Source organism: Triturus cristatus, chromosome 7, assembly GCF_964204655.1.
Source record: "Triturus cristatus chromosome 7, aTriCri1.1, whole genome shotgun sequence".
Lineage (NCBI taxonomy): Eukaryota > Metazoa > Chordata > Amphibia > Caudata > Salamandridae > Triturus > Triturus cristatus.
In genome coordinates this window covers 331,932,357-331,950,678 of record NC_140590.1, presented here as the reverse complement: position 1 = coordinate 331,950,678, position 18,322 = coordinate 331,932,357, and the positions used below count along the sequence as shown (strand labels likewise).

Here is an 18,322-nt window from a genome sequence, read left to right as displayed (position 1 = left end):
GTGCCACATCAAGAGATTCAGCCGTTTGGAATCTGGGTGTCTGATTTTTGGATCATGTTGGGGAGTTTTTGTGCGCTGACAAACATTTCTAATAGGGCAGAGTTCCAATCGCGGAGGAGTGTCGCCCCACTGCCTGGCTCAGAGCCAGCAAATGAAAAATAAAACTGTTCTAGCATAGTTTTATTTTACATTTGCCGGCTCAAAGCCAGCTGGTGCAGGGAGGGGTGGGGCACAGGAGGAGTGGTGCTATGTTTACACCCTAAGTGCGCATATGTGGTTTGGCCAGCCATCTCAGGCCGACCAAACACACATGCGCACTAGGTTTCTCCAGCCCGGCTGCATTGAACAGCCGGGTTAGAGAAACACCCCCCAGACTCCCTTGCCTGAGCGGAGTATCTTTTCAGCCCACTCAGGCCACTCCCTGCGCTGCTCTTCTAGTAGCAGAGCAGGGATTGGCCTGAGCAGTAGGAGAGCAGCGCAGGGATTAGGCGGAGTCTGTCCCAGGGGCTGCCGGGACCAGGAAGAGAAGAGGAAGCACCAAGAGACTGGAGACTTCAGGCAAGTTCTTTTATTTTTATATATTCCAACACCCGCCCACGCGCTCCCCCTCCGGTCTTCCTTCCATCCGCCCCACCACCCTTTGCCCTACCATGGCTGTCCTGCCTTCAGATCTAGCGAGGGCATTTGGTCGCCTTGTTAGAGTAGAGCTATCACATCCTGTGGTGTTAACAAGTAAAAATGTTCTGACAGGATGAATCTGTTGAATTGCCTGAGGTCTAGGATGGGTCTGAGTGAGCCATCCTTTTTGGGTATGAGGACTTAGTGTGTAAACTCCCTTGCCCTGCTGCTTTTGGGATACTGGCTGAATTACACCTTTTTGAAAGAGCACCTAAACCTTTTCTCATAGCAAGTGTTGGTGTTCACTACTTAGTGTGCGTTTGCGTGGGTGTATATCTGAGGGTACTGAAATGAGTTCTAAGCAATACCCATGTTGACTTTTCCCTAGTACACTATTGTCTGTTGAGATTTACTCCCAATGGGCTATGAAATACTGAAGCCTGTCCAAAAGGTGTTAAATGATCATGGGAAGGCGAGTGGAGTCACGGTTTGTTAGTAGAGACTGCTTTCCCAGTACCTCCTTTACCTCTGCCACTAATGTTTCTATATGTCCCTATAGAAAATACATTTGGTGCCTGTCTGTTGATTGTAGCATTGTTGCTGCCTCTGGCAAGATAAGAGGGTGTCCAGTGGTTTTAGCCCCTGCTCGAAACAGATGTCTTAGAAAGGAGTCCCTTGGTGTTGCTGTTTGAAGGGCACAAATGGATTTTGCTGTGTTTTTATATTTTTTGTTTTGCTTCTCCAACATTTGGTCAACTTGGAGATCAAAAAGATGTTCGCCATTGAATCAAATGTTGTTAAACTTCTGGTTTGAGGCCAGCAACACATGTCCAGGCTTGTTGTCAAATAAATATGCTTGTATTACCCCTTGCTACATCGTCAGTGGCAATGAGGGCCCAACGATTAGTGGTGTTGGAAATTGTCCTTCCCTCTGATACACGTTCCTCACACCCTTGTCTATATTGTTCTGAGAGAAGTTTAAGGAGATCATGTACCTCATCCCAGTCTGCTCTGTCATATCTAAAGAGCTAACCAAAAGAATTGGTGATTCTCCCATCCCTAGCCACCTTCAATGCTACTCATTTGCCTACAAAATCTATCTGTTCGCTCTCCTTATCTGGTGGGAGAGTCTCCTGTGCATTTGCGTGTGGTATGGGCCACTAATGAATCCAGTGGTAACTGTCCCCTGACACAGGGTGGATGATTTGGAGAGGATTTATATTTTTTTTATCAACCAGATGGTTGACAATTCTAGCATTTACAGGCTCTTTAAAAAAAAGTTGATGTCTTGAGCATTCCTTCCATAGGGCACTTTTGGTGTCAGGTAGGGCACATTCTCAAGGTTACATATGTGACTGAATTTGGGAAGTTTGTGGTCTTGCTGTGTCTAACTGCTAAAACTATACTAATAGATGGCGAATTTGAGTAACTCTGCTTGTTACTAATCTTGGAAACGAAGCATACGTGTAAAGTTAAGAGATTTTGTGTGACTTAGTATGAAGGGGTAATTGTGAAGAAACTATTTGTAAGATAATCTACTCAGCCCTCAGAGTATATATCATAAAGTCTAAATTACTTTACCAAATCTGAGCACGTCTGTAGGAAGGCCAGCCGTCAATGAAAATGAACGACTTATAAGCATAGAATGAACCACTAGGTGCTGGGGATGCAAGACAGTTGGTTGCAATTCAGAAGTCAGCTATGTCAGTGTGTGCAATTCCTAATGTTTGTTCTTGAATTCCAAACTGTTTTACATGTCCCATTACTACTGACACCAATTTGTTTTCAGTTTCCAGGACAGTTATACAATGCCGGTAGGACAAACAGCTTATTATATTAGTCTATCTTGGCTATTCTTCCACTATCTGTAATTTTGTGTGTTCTTCCACTATCACAAATTTAAAATGCATCTTGCATGTCGCAGAATCAACTCCCTAGCGACCACACCTTGACCACTATCCTTTTGTTACAGGCGAAGAGGACATGACATAACAGGATTTGTTGCCCACTAAAACTGTAGCATACTTACATGTTCTAACAACAGGTAGATTATAATTCTGATTAATCCATTTCATAATATACACAATAACAAATCGCTCTGGGCGACTGGTTCAGTGAAATTTCTGATCCTAACTTAGCTCTTTAGTAGCTGGAGCTGCTCATGTTATAGCGAAACATTGATGCTCTGAGGACAGCAAAGGTATGGGAAGAGACAGTTTGATGCACTGTGGGTGTCATTGGTGCCTGTAATGCTCGGAATGCGGTGGAGGAGTCTTTTGTGGAGGTGGATGCGAGGTCTGCAGGATATTGGAAGCTTAACCATGTTCTTTGAATTATAAGAATGAATCTCACTGGAGGGATCAGACTTATGTGTTTCACAGATTCAGTTTCATTAATGCATTGGCTGTACTGAAATGAAAGTTGGGATTTGAAGTCTGGGCTATGCATAACAGTAGTACCACAGCCAGTGGCCCACCCCAGTCCTCGTGGAACAAAGAGCCCAGGAGTATGACGAAATTTTAAATATCTCCCTCCTCCACACTCTTGTCCTTTCTGAGGAGAGGGTCACAGTCCTTGGCCCAGCCAGACTTTAAGGGGATGGGTGCTGGTCCCATCCCTCATCTAGGGTGCAAAACTAATGTTTCCTTCTGGAGAGGAATCAAGTTAAGACCCTACTCAGCCAATTTCCCTTGCGGGGTTTGGACCAGGAGCAGAACATAAGGAAATTTTGCCTCATGCAGTGGAGCAAGGAGACAGCGCTACACAAAACATAGGAGGTCATCTGCTATCAACCACCGATGCGCTGCTGAAGAGTAAATGGAGCTCTTGATACCACCACTTTCTGTATGCATTCTATCTAGCTGGTTCCCTGCAATTTTCACGAGCCTTAATGGACACCGTTAACAAAGTATTCCAAATGCACCTCCTCCCAGGAAACGTTCAGGCTCACCCTTAGAAGCTCTTCTGGAAGGTCGCCACCATCATTGATGCCACGGTTCATAGAGATGAACCTCTCCACACTTGGCTTGTCACGGACATTGGGATTGTGCAGACTAGTGTTCAACATGATGACGGCAAAGGATAAAACATAGCAGGTGTCTAAAAAGCAAAACCATGAGACTGTCAGAGGTAAAGTGTTTTACGAACTTCTGCACCCTCTCCCACCCACTTTTCTCCCCGTCATTCTGTAACCAAGGGAAATGTGAAGTGTTTTCTCACTGAAATGGCAATAAAAGAATGTTTACATTTTATTTAACAAAATTATCTCCAACAGGTCTATCTTCTAGAAATGGCGACAAATACTTCTTATATACACACAATGTAGAATCCTTCCAGTATTCTTTAAACTAATGATTCAGTCAGCGCCCAATCAAGATACTGCTCTCTCGCTTACGGATGCCCTCTGGCAGCCGCTGCACGTTCTTTCACAATCGAATAAGGTTGGACCATGATAAAAACAGTCAAATGCTTCAAAAAGAAACAATGTGGAAAGCACAAGTGCATAAAAGGCATTTTAGGACCAGCAGTCCGTACGAGAGGCAGACAAAAGGAGCATAGAGTTGAGCTGTATAAAGAGACAATGTTCCACCTTGAAGATGTGGTTAGAAGACAATACATCTGCAAGTACATAATGATCTACCCAAAAGCAGACGGTAGGGAACAGGGCACCTCAGAAAACAGAGACATATGTGAGGCACTGAAGCAGTGGCAGGGGACTTCATACAGTAAGTAAACTGCATGACGCAAGACATTAGGAAGAACATTGTTTTTTTTTTTTTTTTAAAAAACCTTTATTTGTGCATATGAAAAGAACAAATACGGGCCTACAACCGTCAGGCCGGCCACGGTACGGTTAAGCACAGATACAAACATTACATCCCCTGAGCATCCACGGTCAAGATTAGCAACGAGTCATGAGGTATACACTGGAGAGATCCTTGACACCAGGGGGAGGAGAAGTGAAGGTTAATTTTAAGGTTTTCAAAATAAGTTTATCAGGGAAAAATCAGTAAAGAATAAGAACCAAGGAGATTCGAGTCCGCAAAATAGCTTCACCACACGGGAGAGCAGCAGCATCATTAAAACGGTCATGGAAGGAAAATCTCAGGCAGTGAGGCGATGCAGTTATATAACAGGATAGTCACATGAGTAAATATGCACCCCTCCAGAGCCGCCCCCACTCAATCCACCCCACACCCGGACCCCGAATCGAAACAAGTATAGCACAGAAACATAAAAGAAAAAGGCCCATAGAACTAAGTAGAAACAGTGAATTACCCCCCCACCCTACACCAATGCGGAGGCTACGGCCTACCCCCCCCCCAGCATAGTGCCTGTCGCCCAATGAACCCGAAATATAGACAAGAGAGAAAGTAGGAATAGAGTAAAGAAAAATAAGAGAACAAAGAGGTAAGTGGGGAGGAGCCTACGTTACCCCAGAGCGCCCGAAACCATCGGCCAGCTATGGCCTCCACACACTGAGAACCCACTACGCCAAAAGCGGTCGTGTGAAGATAACGTGTCACAACAATTTAAATGAAGGCGAACAAAACCGCGACGAGTGCGCACAACATATGCAAACAGTTCCAATCCAGTCCAGTCCATCCGTGAGACCATGGCGATATAAATCAGTTCAGCCCTGGCCCGATCGCGGGCTTAAGATTACACCAGCCCCTACATGAAGGCCCCGCACCCCGTGCAGACAAAGACAATATGGCCGCTTGGGAGAAGATGGTGAAGTAGAGTCACAAAATGGCCGCCGACCATCTATAGAGGTCCCCTTGTGCACCACATAAAGTCCAGACCTGGCATGTAAAGTACAGGAGTTCCACAGAAAAGAAGCAGTAGGCCACCATGAACGGTTCCTCGAGGACGTCGGGTGTCGCTCTGCTGGATACTCTTGCGGGCACGGTGAGGCAGGCAACAACGAAGCAGGCAACAATGAACGGGGAGACAAAGTATCCGCAATTGAGCTGGAGAGCGATTGATCCTGGGTGCCGGTAAAGCCAGATGCAGGAACCAGTGTAGCACGATCATAAACAGCCATTGCGTCCCCGCAAGAGGACAAAAGCACTGGCAGACCCACGCCTTGTTGATGACAAACGGGGTGCTCACGACCCGCAGCCGACAGTATGGAGTCAAACCGCTCACTCAGCGCCTGCAAGCCAAGACACATTTGTAGACGAAAGTCCCGTAGGGCAGCCAGAACGGAGCCGCATGTCAGCGGAGGCTGCGCCCCCACATCGGTAGCAATCCGGGACGGCACTGCGGAGCTGGTGTCTGGTAGAGGGAGGGCGAAGCGGGCAGCGGGCGAGACCGGAGTAGCATCCCCCAGCCGCGAGCAGGCAATCAACGCCATGTTTTACCGCAGAACGGTACAGTGGCCAGGGGGGGGGGGGGGTCTTAGCAAGGAGGCAATTCCCCTCAGGTCTGCGCCGCAGCAGGGAAAAGCCAACAGTCGCTGCCCTTCCCTCGGGTTCTCTTTGCAGCCGACTAGGCAATAGAAGAAGGGGGTCTGCAGCCTCCCACAGCGCGGTCCACAGAACGGGGCAGGAGACCCGCCGCACCGGGGCTTACCCTATAGCTCCAGCCCATCCGGTGCTGGGTGCAGGAGGGGTCCGGGCGTCCCTCCCCCGGCTCATCCGGCGACAGTCCGTGGTGTGAGGTGGGACCGGGACCTCGGGGCTCAGGTGTACGCTAGCGGGTCCGGTAACTGCGGAGCTTCCAGGGGGCCGGCCAAGGCCACAATAGAGCAGGGGTCCAGTGCGGAGAACAAAAGCACCAAGAACTCCGGCGTCCGGGCGGGCTAAGACTCCGGGAAAGCGGCGGCGCGGTCAGCGCATCGTCGCACACGTTGCACCTCGAAAATCGGCGAGGATAGGAATCAGGATGATAGTCCGAGGCCAAGGGCCGACGGAGCCGGGCGCTCAAGCGTCTGCTCCGGTCGCCATCTTGGCTCCTCCTCAGGAAGAACATTGTTAAACAGAATTTCAAGCACCTTCTGGGCTCAAGAATCAAGCCCACAAATATTTATAGAACATGTGCACTAGGAATATAATTAACTATGAGCCTATGTTCAATGAAAACTGCTGAAAAAAACTTGAAGGGAAACCGGTTAAGCCTAAAAGTTTTCAAATCAAATGGACTAAAGCGTACACAGAGGAGGATACAAAGCAACACGTTTTTTACTCCTATGTCTAGGACCTTTGCGTCACTGAATAAAGATTGCGGTTAACGTTTTAAGGATTTGCAGACTACTTTGTGGCCCATAAACCGATCACCCTAACTACCAGGGCCCAGTCTTGGCAACGGATGCCAAGGATGCAGTCTTGGTAACAGACTAACATGTTTATATAAGAAACTTACTGGGGGTCCATAGGTTGCTGATGTGGCGATACTGTCTGGTAACTAGTACCTGGTTGGATGGGCACAGTTAAATCATTGGACTTAAGGTGCCCAAATGGCCTTTAAGGTGGGGACAGTGGCTAGCTAGTGTGCTACTACACTCTAGGAGTCCCTTTGGTTTTGTACTCCAAGGGAAGCACCCTGTAGGCAATGAAAAGCTGGTCACATCGAGGATATTTAGGGGTGGGAGCACCTACAACGTGCACAATAAAATCCAGCAGACATACTGGTTCTGGACAAAGGGAGTTTTGAACCAAGCTTCATTAGGTGATCTTACGAGAACTGAAGCAGCTTCCAGAATCTAGCAACCTCAGCCAGTTAACTAACCACATTTCGCCAGTCTTCCAGCGTTGGCTGAGGAGTTAAGTATTTATGTCCCAACCTTACGGGAGGGTCGGGACGATGCAGACTTATCCTTGCAGGCTTGTTGGGCTCAAAAGGGGGTGAAAAAGGCACAGGGGTGTCAAGAAACAAAGTGGTACGGAACGGGAAGAATTGATTTTGCCATAACACTATTTTTTTCAGTGCAAATGCAAACCGAAAACTAAGTGGGATACTTTGGATGGTAAGAAATAAGATGGCTATATTCCAAGGGGTCTTATTTGTGAGCAACGCATTTGACACCATCAGACAACTTAACTTCTGTAAATAAGCAACAAGCAGGAGAATTGGTTCCTTAAAGACCATCTAGGCCATCACTGATCAATATGGCTCGCAGAGTACGCTGCCTACGTAGTCCACCTTAAGATCCCCCTCATCTTCGTCCCATTCCAGGTCACTATTGTGTGTCGACCCCTTGGCCACAATCTATGTACAGCACTCAGTTGCCTCTAGCTAGATTTGAACTTTTAATACAACCACATATAAACAAATGCACAGTACATTTGGTTTTGTTACTCATCTCCACCTAAGATGGCATATTTAGAATAAAAACAAAATATGCAGCTGTTCCCTACCTGTGGATTGGAAAACCCCTGGGTTACACAGACAGTATCGTTGTGCAAACGCCTCCATCATGCGGTCAATTTTCTGGGCTTCTCCTGGCAACCGGAAACTCCACAGGAACTGCCTGGAGGGTATTAAAATGAAAGAAGCATAAGGGTGACCAAAAACATATAGGAACATGTCATGGTACAGACAGCACTCCAACCTAAAACACGGACACAAACCCCTTTCGCCTAATCTGAGCAAGCAGTGGAGAAAAGCTGAATGCAATAAGATAACCAACGGGGTAAATGAAACTGTCTTTGGGAACGACCTGTTACTGGCAACGGTACTACCCGCCCTCCTACCTCGCCTGTCAGACTCTGCCAAAGACCCACATAACAGGCAGCCCAGAAAATGAGTTTGTATTTCCACAATCTCGGAGTTACCAGTAACAGGCCGACCAGTAACTCGAGAGGAGGGGACATCAAACCCATTAGGATTTGGACCTGGGGATTACATTAAGAAATGAGTTATTACCGGCGGGGGCGAAGGCCTAGGGGAAGAAATTGCAGATCCAAATCCCTGTGTAATTCTTCCTTCCCCCGCACTTTCAAACGGAGATTTCGAGTAACTACGGCAAGTGAATCTTCTTGTGAAAGTAAAAAACACGTGTACTTCCGATACAGTGTAAAACTGCCCACTGGTACTAAGAATAAACACGTTTACATCCTTATCCCGCCTCCAGGAATTAGGAGGCTGCGCATAACGAAAGCCTTACTGCCTGGGCAGAAGAAAGGAGTGACTCTGCTTAAAGACGAGGAACGGGCACCTTTCCTGCCCGCCTCACTGCCTGGGCAGAAGAGAGGAGTGACGCTGCTTAAAGACAAGGAACGGGCACCTTTCCTGCCCCGCCTCCCTGACTGGGCAGAAGAGAGGAGTGACACTGCTTGAAGACGAGGAACGGGCACCTTTCCTGCCCCGCCTTACCGTCTGTTCAGAAGAGAGGAGTGACACTGCTTAAAGACGAGGAACGGGCACCTTTCCTGCCCGCCTCACTGCCTGGGCAGAAGAGAGGAGTGACGCTGCTTAAAGACGAGGAACGGGCACCTTTCCTGCCCCGCCTCCCTGACTGGGCAGAAGAGAGGAGTGACACTGCTTGAAGACGAGGAACGGGCACCTTTCCTGCCCCGCCTTACCGTCTGTTCAGAAGAGAGGAGTGACACTGCTTGAAGACGAGGAACGGGCACCTTTCCTGCCCCGCCTCCCTAACTGGGCAGAAGAGAGGAGTGACACTGCTTGAAGACGAGGAACGGGCACCTTTCCTGCCCCGCCTCACTGACTGGGCAGAAGAGAGGAGTGACGCTGCTTAAAGACGAGGAACGGGCACCTTTCCTGCCCCGCCACACTGACTGGGCAGAAGAGAGGAGTGACGCTGCTTAAAGACTAGGAACGGGCACCTTTCCTGCCCCGCCTCCCTGACTGGGCAGAAGAGAGGAGTGACACTGCTTGAAGACGAGGAAAGGGTACCTTTCCTGCCCCGCTCAGCTCTAAACTGAATCAATGAGTAGTCTAAGCGCTCAGCGAAATGAAGGGAAAGTAGATCTGTGCGAACCTCACACTTGAACAATCCTAGGACCTGCTCAGTATGAAAGGAAGTGGAGATAATATTAAACAAGCTCGAAGGCACAAAGCCCTGGTGTCTTCTCAAATGGGCTCCGGGCTTTGCATTTTGAAGCAAAGGACAGGGTGATGGAGCTACTAAAAGTTGATGTTTTAAATCTTGCCTGTGTAAGCACTCGCTGCACCTTAGAGATGTGCAGAACCAGAGCTTATGTGTTGCAGTCACTCTAAGCACCCGCTCTCAGCAGCTGGTTACAAGGGCAAAAAGCACACACAAAAAATAAAAAACGCAGTACGATCTCTTTCCCATTTCTGTTTCAATCGGTCAAATCGGACACAACCGCTGTCGAAATACCCAACAGAACTGTTTTGCAGTAAAATGTTTCCATAGTAGCATTTACTCTGGCAAACAAAATGAAGACATCACAATAGATGGGATTTTGCTTTTTCTAAGTCGATTTTAGCAAGCAGAAGGCGGATTCTGTGTTTGCTGGCAAGGTTTCAAAGTTCTGAGGCACACAGCCTCCAAACCCCCCAGTGGATGAGCTATATGTACTTCTTTCAGAGTCAAACTAAAAATCGTCATTGCTTTTCGCTGTTCACCACACGGTGCCTCCCTTGACTCAAACTTCCTGGGGATGAAAAAAAGGATATAAACTTTCATTTGTTAACTATCCATTTAAATATTTAAAAAACACAACAAGTTTAAGGTTTAATCAAACTGATTAGCCTTGCCTTGAATTTTCTCTCCCTCAAAGTCCTTACAATAGGGTACTCTTCACATTCCCACATAGGTTGCAAAGTTTAAACCAGTAAACAACAGATTACACCCACAGTTGTGGTCAAACACAAGTTACTTCCCTTCACTAATGATCTTCCTGATGGATACACTATGGAACTGGAGATTCCTCCCCTTTTGGATATCCCAACAGACGAGACTGGATCCGGAACGGTTCATATAAATTGCTCCAGTGCGCTTAGTGCGGAGGCCACTGGACACCTCTGCTGTCTTGCAGAGTCTCCGGAAGTGACGGAGCAGAGCTGCAACATTCAAAGAAACGGTTCAACTGCAACAGACTGGAGATGACAGTGTGCCAAATCTAACTTGGGACTTTTTAAAACCACAGGAACGAGAAGAACTGGAGGTACGGGGTGGTGAGATCAGTGGCTGGATAACGTTTTCACCAGAAACACTTACCAAAGTTAAGTAACTTGCTCTTATGATGTACTTCCAACCAAAGGTTTCTCATCTTTTGGAGAGACAGCAAAACACTACTTTGCATAGGAGGAAGGTTGGAAAAGTGGACTAGCACCAAGAAGTCCTGCAGGACAGAGTGGATAACAAGTCTTGACTGTCCAAGCAGTAGTGCACATTGAAAGTGTGCAGACCCCCAGTAGCAGTCTAGCAGTTTCCCAGGATTGGAATACCCTCACAAATGTCTTAGTGGCTGCCTTGCCTCTGGTGGCATGAGCATCCAGACCCTCAGGGAGTTCCTTCTTGGCCAGGACAAAGTAAGTTTTCATCCAGTGGACAATTCACATCAACAGGTTTAACTTCTGTACTGCCTTCTTCTTAGCACTGACAAAGCCCAATAAACCTGGTGGACGACCCAGTACTCTTGTGCGAACGACGTAAAAGCAGAGGCTCATTTTGAGCCAAGTCAGTGAAGCCTCTCCTCTCGTTAGAAGGATGTGGAGGACAGAAAAAGACAGAGGGTAATATTCTGACCCATGTAGAAGTCTGATACTTTTTTCATCAGAAAAAAAGCGTTGGTCTGCAGCACTAATCGGTCAAAGAAAAAAGTGGTATAAGGGGGCTGTACTGACAGTGCCTGTAGCTCAATGATGCGGCAGAAGAAGTAACTGCGAAGAACACCATTTAGATATCAGCCGCAGAAAAGCAGTGCACTGGCTTGAGAGGCGTGCACATGAGTAACATAAGAAAATGGTGTCAGCGGGAATATATATAGGAGTCTTTTTAGAACACACATCAGAATTGAGGACTAGAATGACAAAGGTTGGTTAGGCAAACGAAGAAAGGCTGAGAGGGCTAACAAAATCTTTTAGGGTGCCAGCTGCAAAGCCTTGCTTGCAAAATGATAGCACAAACATAACATCAGATTACTTGGCCTACAAAGTGTCAACTTTACGTTCTCTACAACAGGCCACAAACTTTACCCAACAACAGATTTGGTAGACAAGAGGCTAGCCACAAATGTAATATCTACTACTTCAACAGGGTGGATCAAAATTGGTCAGTTGTCACACTCAAATCTCTGTGCATCAAGGTGTAGGTTTTGGGGATTCAGGCGTAGGACTCTGCCCTGCTGCTAAGATAGGTAGTCCTTCCAAAGAGGTCAACAGATTGGAGGGCAAATGCTCAGTCAAGCTCAACAAATCAGGGTACCAAAGATTCCTTCCCAAATCTGGGGGAGTTAAGATGATATCATCTCGGTTTTTCATGATCATCTTTAGAATTCTGGGCAAGATGTATAGCAGCGGAAGGTGTACAGGAGACCTGCTCCCCACAGCAGATGGAATGTGCCTCGCAGGGAGTCACCTAGTGGAAACTTCAGTGCACAGCAATCGTGGCACTGCATTTTTGGTGCTGGCAAATAGATCAAACCAAGGCAATTGGGCAAAGCCTTGAGCCACCACCAGATGAAGACACCCCAACGTCTGCTGAACTTGTCCAAACTAGCATTCATTGAGCCCACCAACTGGTTGTCTACTAAAGAGATACCATCGAGGTCCAGCCATTTCCAAAGGCGCTTTGCGTCCTGACCTAGGGTCCCCAACACACTGTATTTTACAGTACCACATGGCCATTATCTTATCCATCAAGATCTGAACGGCTTTCCCTTGACAGATGAGAGGAAGGTCTTCAGAGCCAACTGAGAGGCTCAATGCTCCAAGAGACTCGGATGTAGCTTCTGCTTGCCACATCTCTAAAAAGTTGAGCCAGAATCATCAACTTGACTGTTAGGGATTCGCTGCAGGGGAGAGAAAGACTTGAATGCTACAGTGCCCAGGGTGGCCCCAAGGAAGTAACTCCTCTGTACAGGCATGAAGCCGGGCTTTGGCTCATTGATGGAGAACCCCGGGAATCTAAGAGTGATCATCTCTTAGAAGTGGTCCTCAACTGACGGAGGCAGACACCTTTGCAATTACTCATCGAGTCTGACATAGGAATACATGTAGTCTGACATAGGAAGATGGGCCACGACCACTGCCATAACTTACATAACGACCCAAGGGGCAGAGGTGAGGCCGAAGCGTAGAACGACAAATTGGAAATGTTGTGAACCCACCATGAACTAAAAGGTAGCACCTGCAGGTTTGCAGAATATACACATGAAATTATGTGCCTTGCAAGTCCAAGAGCAATATCCAATCCCCCGGATCCAGGGTGAATAGGACCTATGCCAAGGTCAGTATCTTATAATTGTCCTTCCATAAGAGGGCATTAGGAAGAAAAAGGTTTAAAACGGTCTTGAGCCTCCACCCTTTTTGGGGACCAAGAAGCAGTACAGTAACAAAACAAACCTGACTCCTACTGAATGAGTATGACCATTGAGGAGAAATCAATGTGACTACAGTGTAACTGACAGGTGAGGAAGAAGAGGAATATTGTTGTGCTTGGGCATGACCTCTGCCACCATCACACTCCTTTGAGCCAAGAAATGGCCGAGATGGCTGTTGCAAGGGCCATCATTGGCAGTAAGCGAAACTGTGCGAGCATCTTCTGAACTTCGAGTACTGCTGGTTGAGCTGCCAAGCTGGAGAAAACAAAATCGGAGGAGTGTCCTATAGCATGAGTCTCAGAAGAATTCCAACAAGGAATCAGCCTTTTCACCAAAAAGTCTGGAACAATCAAATGGCACGTCCATCAGCGATGCCGGCATGTACCCAGAGAATGCTGTGGTCCCATGCATGGCATCAGATCACAATACTTTTGCCATGGTACAACCCACACAATCTGTGTGCCCTTGCCAGCTTTCAAAATGTTGTATCTGACTGCATCTTGTAAGAAAAGTTTCAAAATTCTCTAAGAGCGACTGTCACGATCCCACTGGCCATCTTCAAGAGGGTAAGTGTGAACCATCCAGCAGAAAATTGAAATGTATGGGATCCAATGCCTATACGGGTTCAATTTGCTATTGGATGCTCTCAAGCTTTCTGGAGCAGAGTGCTGAATCAAAGTCTGGATTGCCAGCTTACAGGTGGAACGGAACACCGATTAGAGGAGAATGCTATTAAAGTTTGTGTTAGGACCTCTTTAAAAAGTAGCAAGATCTCTGAAGTCGCAGGCCCAGGCTGAAATATCTCAGTTAAAAGGTTTGCCTTAGTCATCAACACAGGTAGATGGACGTCCATTAGCAATCTGCAGATCTAAATAAAGACTAGCATTAGTCTGATGAGTGGAGTAAGAAATCCACCTCCTCATTGTCGTCATGTGGAACACTTCGGATTCTTATGCTGAGCAAGAACTACAATCAGAACAAAGCCTCCAGCCTTTATTGATACTGGCTGAAGTTGAGGCTGTGGACGCTTCATAGATGGGGTTTGCGCTTTGGTGAGTTCATAGCAAGACAGAGACCGGGCATGTGCGAAATTCATTCTGGATCAGAGATTGAGCCAGGTCTGGATCTGGTGCTTATGACATCAGGCCAAGGCACTTGGATAAGATGAGGTTTCTGGCAGCTGAGTGGAGGCGTGGGACAATCCAAGCAAACAGGTGGGTGAATTCACCCCAAGGTCAGTCTAGTCTGAACTCGCCTGTGGACGTCCAATTAGGGGGCCCTGTGGCCCCAGTCTGAAGAGACTGCAAAGGTAGTTGTAATCATCCTGAACAGTTTCAGCACTGCCTCTCTGAAGGCCGTATTTGCTGTGGGGCCGGCCAGGGGAACTGAGCGCACTGGGACCATCCTTGGAATAAGCAGGAGCCAGACCCTTAGAGTGGTAACTGTGCAACTTGTTCCCACTATGACTTATTGAACTTGTGGTGAAAGAAAACAGTCCTTGGACTCTGACTTGCTAGACGACAGAGAGCAAAGACAATCTGGGAGCTCGAGCTGGCCTGCAACTTGGAGCACCAGCATGTCGGACTCTAGAAGTGCGACCTACCTCCCTTCTTATGCTCAATGACACCACAGGCAGACATCATGTGGATTTGTTACGGACATTTGCTTTCTACAGTCAAGGCACAGTTTGAAGCATGTGGCTTTCAGGGGGAAACACATGGCCTACAAAAGGAAATTCTGACATCTGTGCATAAAATAAAAATAAAAAAATCTAGACAATTAGGAAGTAGTGTTCTGGATCCATGTCAAAGACTCCATAAAGAAAGGAATTGACATCCCAATGTAGAGGCAGCGCCAACATGTGGCTCTGCTCTGACACTTCTGGAGGTGGTGCAGGGCCACGATGCAGTCCTATAGCACCATCTGGAAGTGTGCAGAATTGCTATGAAAAACTCTGAATCCAGTCAGGCCTCTTGGGGATACGTAAAATGTGCAGAATCTCGCAATCAGAAGTATTCATCAGAAACCAGCCCTTTTGCCTTTGCCAATCCTGGGGAAAATGTAGCAAAAATTATTGCTTTCTGTTTAGAACATCTATAGGAGAGAAGAAATAGAATGTGAAAGACAATGTGAGGATTAAGAGCACCTTTCAGTTGTAAAATACTCCCTCGTGCATTCCACAGGAAGCATTTCCTAGAGGGTGTAATATTACCAACCAGCCAACAGCATGAAGGGATATACAAACTCATATGGGCGGAGGCAAAGTCCAACAAAATGCATTTTTTGGAGAATAAGTAACAGGTATGGTAGGCAACTATGCTGTTAAGGCAGAAACCTAAAATGGGGCAGTAAAATAAATTGGGTGGAGATGGGGATTCTGGTTCTGTCAAGGCACTGGTACTAGGAAGAGGACAGAAGTAATGAAATTGCAGCTTAAAAGGGGAGGCCGACTCAGCCAGCAAATCCATGTGGACAAGAAATTCCCACAGAAATGCACTAAAGGATGGAGAAGGCCAATAAGGGGAGGTTAGAATCAATGTAAAAAGTAGCAAGGCTACAAAGAAGAAGCCCCTGAGTACAGGGGCAAATGCATGAGGGAAGGAGGCGGGGCAGTGAGGCTAGGGCCTATGTGGGAAGAGGTAGCTGGCATGAAGGAAAGGGGAACATTTACACAGTGACCATTATCACTCCATCAATATTAAAACAAGCACTGGCATAGCCAATAGGTCTCGCCTTTTGGGAGCTTATAAGTATTTAGTTATGCAGCACAATATCATTGGTACAACAGCATCAACTGTTGCATGGCTAAACACTTAAAAGGTCCCAAAGGCTAGACCTATTGGCTATGCCAATGCTTGTTTCTTTCCTTTTTCCTCAATGCTTCACAGTATCGGCAAAAAATATGGGCAAAGTCAATAGGACGAGACACACTGCCTTTGCCAATGCTTGTTAAGTTCTGATGCCACAAAAGTAAAACTCACTCTTTCACTGTGTCCAATCAATCATGGTAAACTGTATCTTAATAAGGAATATAAATTCTTGTTCTTTATTCGCTGCCACAAACCAACAAGCTAGCGCGACCCACAACAGTAAATGGCAACATGAGGCAGTCAGTTGCAAATGACAGTAAACGATTGTCAGTAAACAAGCTAACTGAACAAAGCACGAGCCAACACAAGAACAAAGAAGAAACGCGTTACTTACCTGTAACAGCAGTTATCCAGTATTGGGGTCTTTCATAGATTAACATGCCTGAATCATTCCCCGTCGTCGAGACGGGAGCCTCCGGTACATAGAAAAGTAATGTCCTATAGACATACATAGAGAAAAATAGGCCTAAGGACCTCCCCTTAGTAGCCTACCCTTGTCCTTATGTAAAAAGGACCAAACTGTTAGAGCCAGCCAATCAGCTATCACCTCCCTCTAGAACCTTCCTGACAGGAGCCTCAGTCCCTCAGATTTTCGTACGCACCAAGCTAGGTAGGCGCAACACAGTTAGAGAGAGAGACGTGAGTCCTTCCAGGGGAGGCGGGAGGGTTGCATGTGAATCTATGAAAGACACCAATACTGGATAACTGCTGTTACAGGTAACGCGTTTCTTATCCAGTATTAGGGGTGTCTTTCATAGATTCACATGCCTGAATCAGAGTAGTTAGCAGTACATTATGCACATTTCCGATGTAATCATGCCATATAGTCATTTTAGACAATACACATATTACCATGCGACTTTGAAACACTGGCATACATCAATATATCATAGCAGCAAGAGATGTGCATACCAGGATGGCGGGATGTTGGAAGGCTCACCTCACTGGAATAGATGGCGAAGCACCGCCTGACCCACTGCTGCATCCTTCAGAAGTTCAGCATCCAGGCAGTAGTGTCTGGAGAAGGTGTGCGGTGACTTCCACGTCGCCGCTCTACATATGTCCAAAATCGGCACTCCAGCGAACAGTGCTGCTGATGTGGACATCGCTCTGGTGGAATGCGCTTCAACCTTAGCTCTCAAAGGCCGTCCGGCCCCGTCATGGCAGAATGCTATCGCTGAGGAGATCCACCTTGAGATGCTCTGTTACGTTAGAGGCATACCCATCCTTGGCCTACTGTAGGCCACAAAGAGCTGTGATGACTTCCTGAAGCTCTTTGTTTTGTCTATGTAAAATTTTAGACACCTTTTGAGGTCCAAGGAGTGCAGCGTCCTTTCTGCTGCGGTGGTGGGGTTTGCAAAGAAGGAACGTAGAACCATCGGTTCATTAAGGTGAAAGTCTGAAGGCACTTTCGGTATGAACTTGGGATTTGTCCTCAGCACCACCCTGTCCTGTTTGAACTGCATGAAGGGTTCCTGAATGGATAGAGCCTGTAGCTCGCTGACTCTCCTGGCAGATGTTAGAGCGAGCAGCAGAGCCGTTTTCCATGAGATGTACTTGATGGATGCTCGATGAATGGGCTCAAAAGGGTGCTTCATGAGTTGGTTAAGGACTAAATTGAGGTGCCATGTAGGTCTTGGGAAGGATCTATATAGTCCCCTTAGGAACTGCTTGATAAGCCTACTGGACCAGAGAGACGGACCTTTGTAAGTCCTGGTGAATCGTGAAATGGCCGCCAGATGCACCTTTATGGATGCGTGCGCCAATCCTGACTGTGTCAAGTGTAGTAGATATGGCAATATCTGTACGGGCGTGATATGGAGTGGGCTCAGGCCTTTCTCTAAGCACCATGTGCAGAATTGTTTCCATTTTAGAGAGTACGTCTTGTTGGTACTGTCCGCTCTTGCTTTTGCCAGCACGTCCCTGCATTCCTGCGGGATGTTTAGATGACAGAACTCTGTGCTCAGGAGCCAGGCCGATAACCTGAGCGATTGCAGGTTCGGGTATTGCACCTGCCCGTTGGACATTGTCAGCAGGTTCGGGTGCTGCTTCAGACGAATCGGTGTCCTGTTGGAGAGGCGATGAAGATCCGAGAACCAGTGCTGCCTCGGCCAGAACGGGGCAATTAGGATCAGGGTACAGGGCTCCGCCTCCATCTTCCTGAGAACCCTGGAAATCATCGGAAACTGTGGAAAAGCGTACGCAAATACGCTGAACCAACCTATGGAAAAAGCATTTCCGAGTGACCTTGGTTGGGGACGCCAGCTTGCGTAGTTTGGGCATTTGGCGTTCTCCTTGGTGGCAAACAGGTCGATTCCTGGGACTCCCCATTCTGAGAATATGTGATCCAGCGTACTC

The 18,322-nt window shown here is 47.2% G+C and overlaps 1 protein-coding gene across 2 annotated transcripts in view; it reads right to left on the bottom strand.

The window, feature by feature from the left end:
- The window catches only part of CYTH2 (cytohesin 2), a 222,662-nt gene that overhangs the window by 44,498 nt on the left and 159,842 nt on the right, over nucleotides 1–18,322 (bottom strand). For both annotated transcript variants that reach the window (XM_085616447.1, XM_085616448.1), the window contains exons 6-7: nucleotides 7,980–8,092; nucleotides 3,569–3,717 (exon numbers count right to left, since the gene is read on the bottom strand). In XM_085616447.1, the coding sequence (XP_085472573.1) occupies nucleotides 3,569–3,717; nucleotides 7,980–8,092 (262 nt within the window). The remainder of the gene's footprint in view (nucleotides 1–3,568; nucleotides 3,718–7,979; nucleotides 8,093–18,322) is intronic.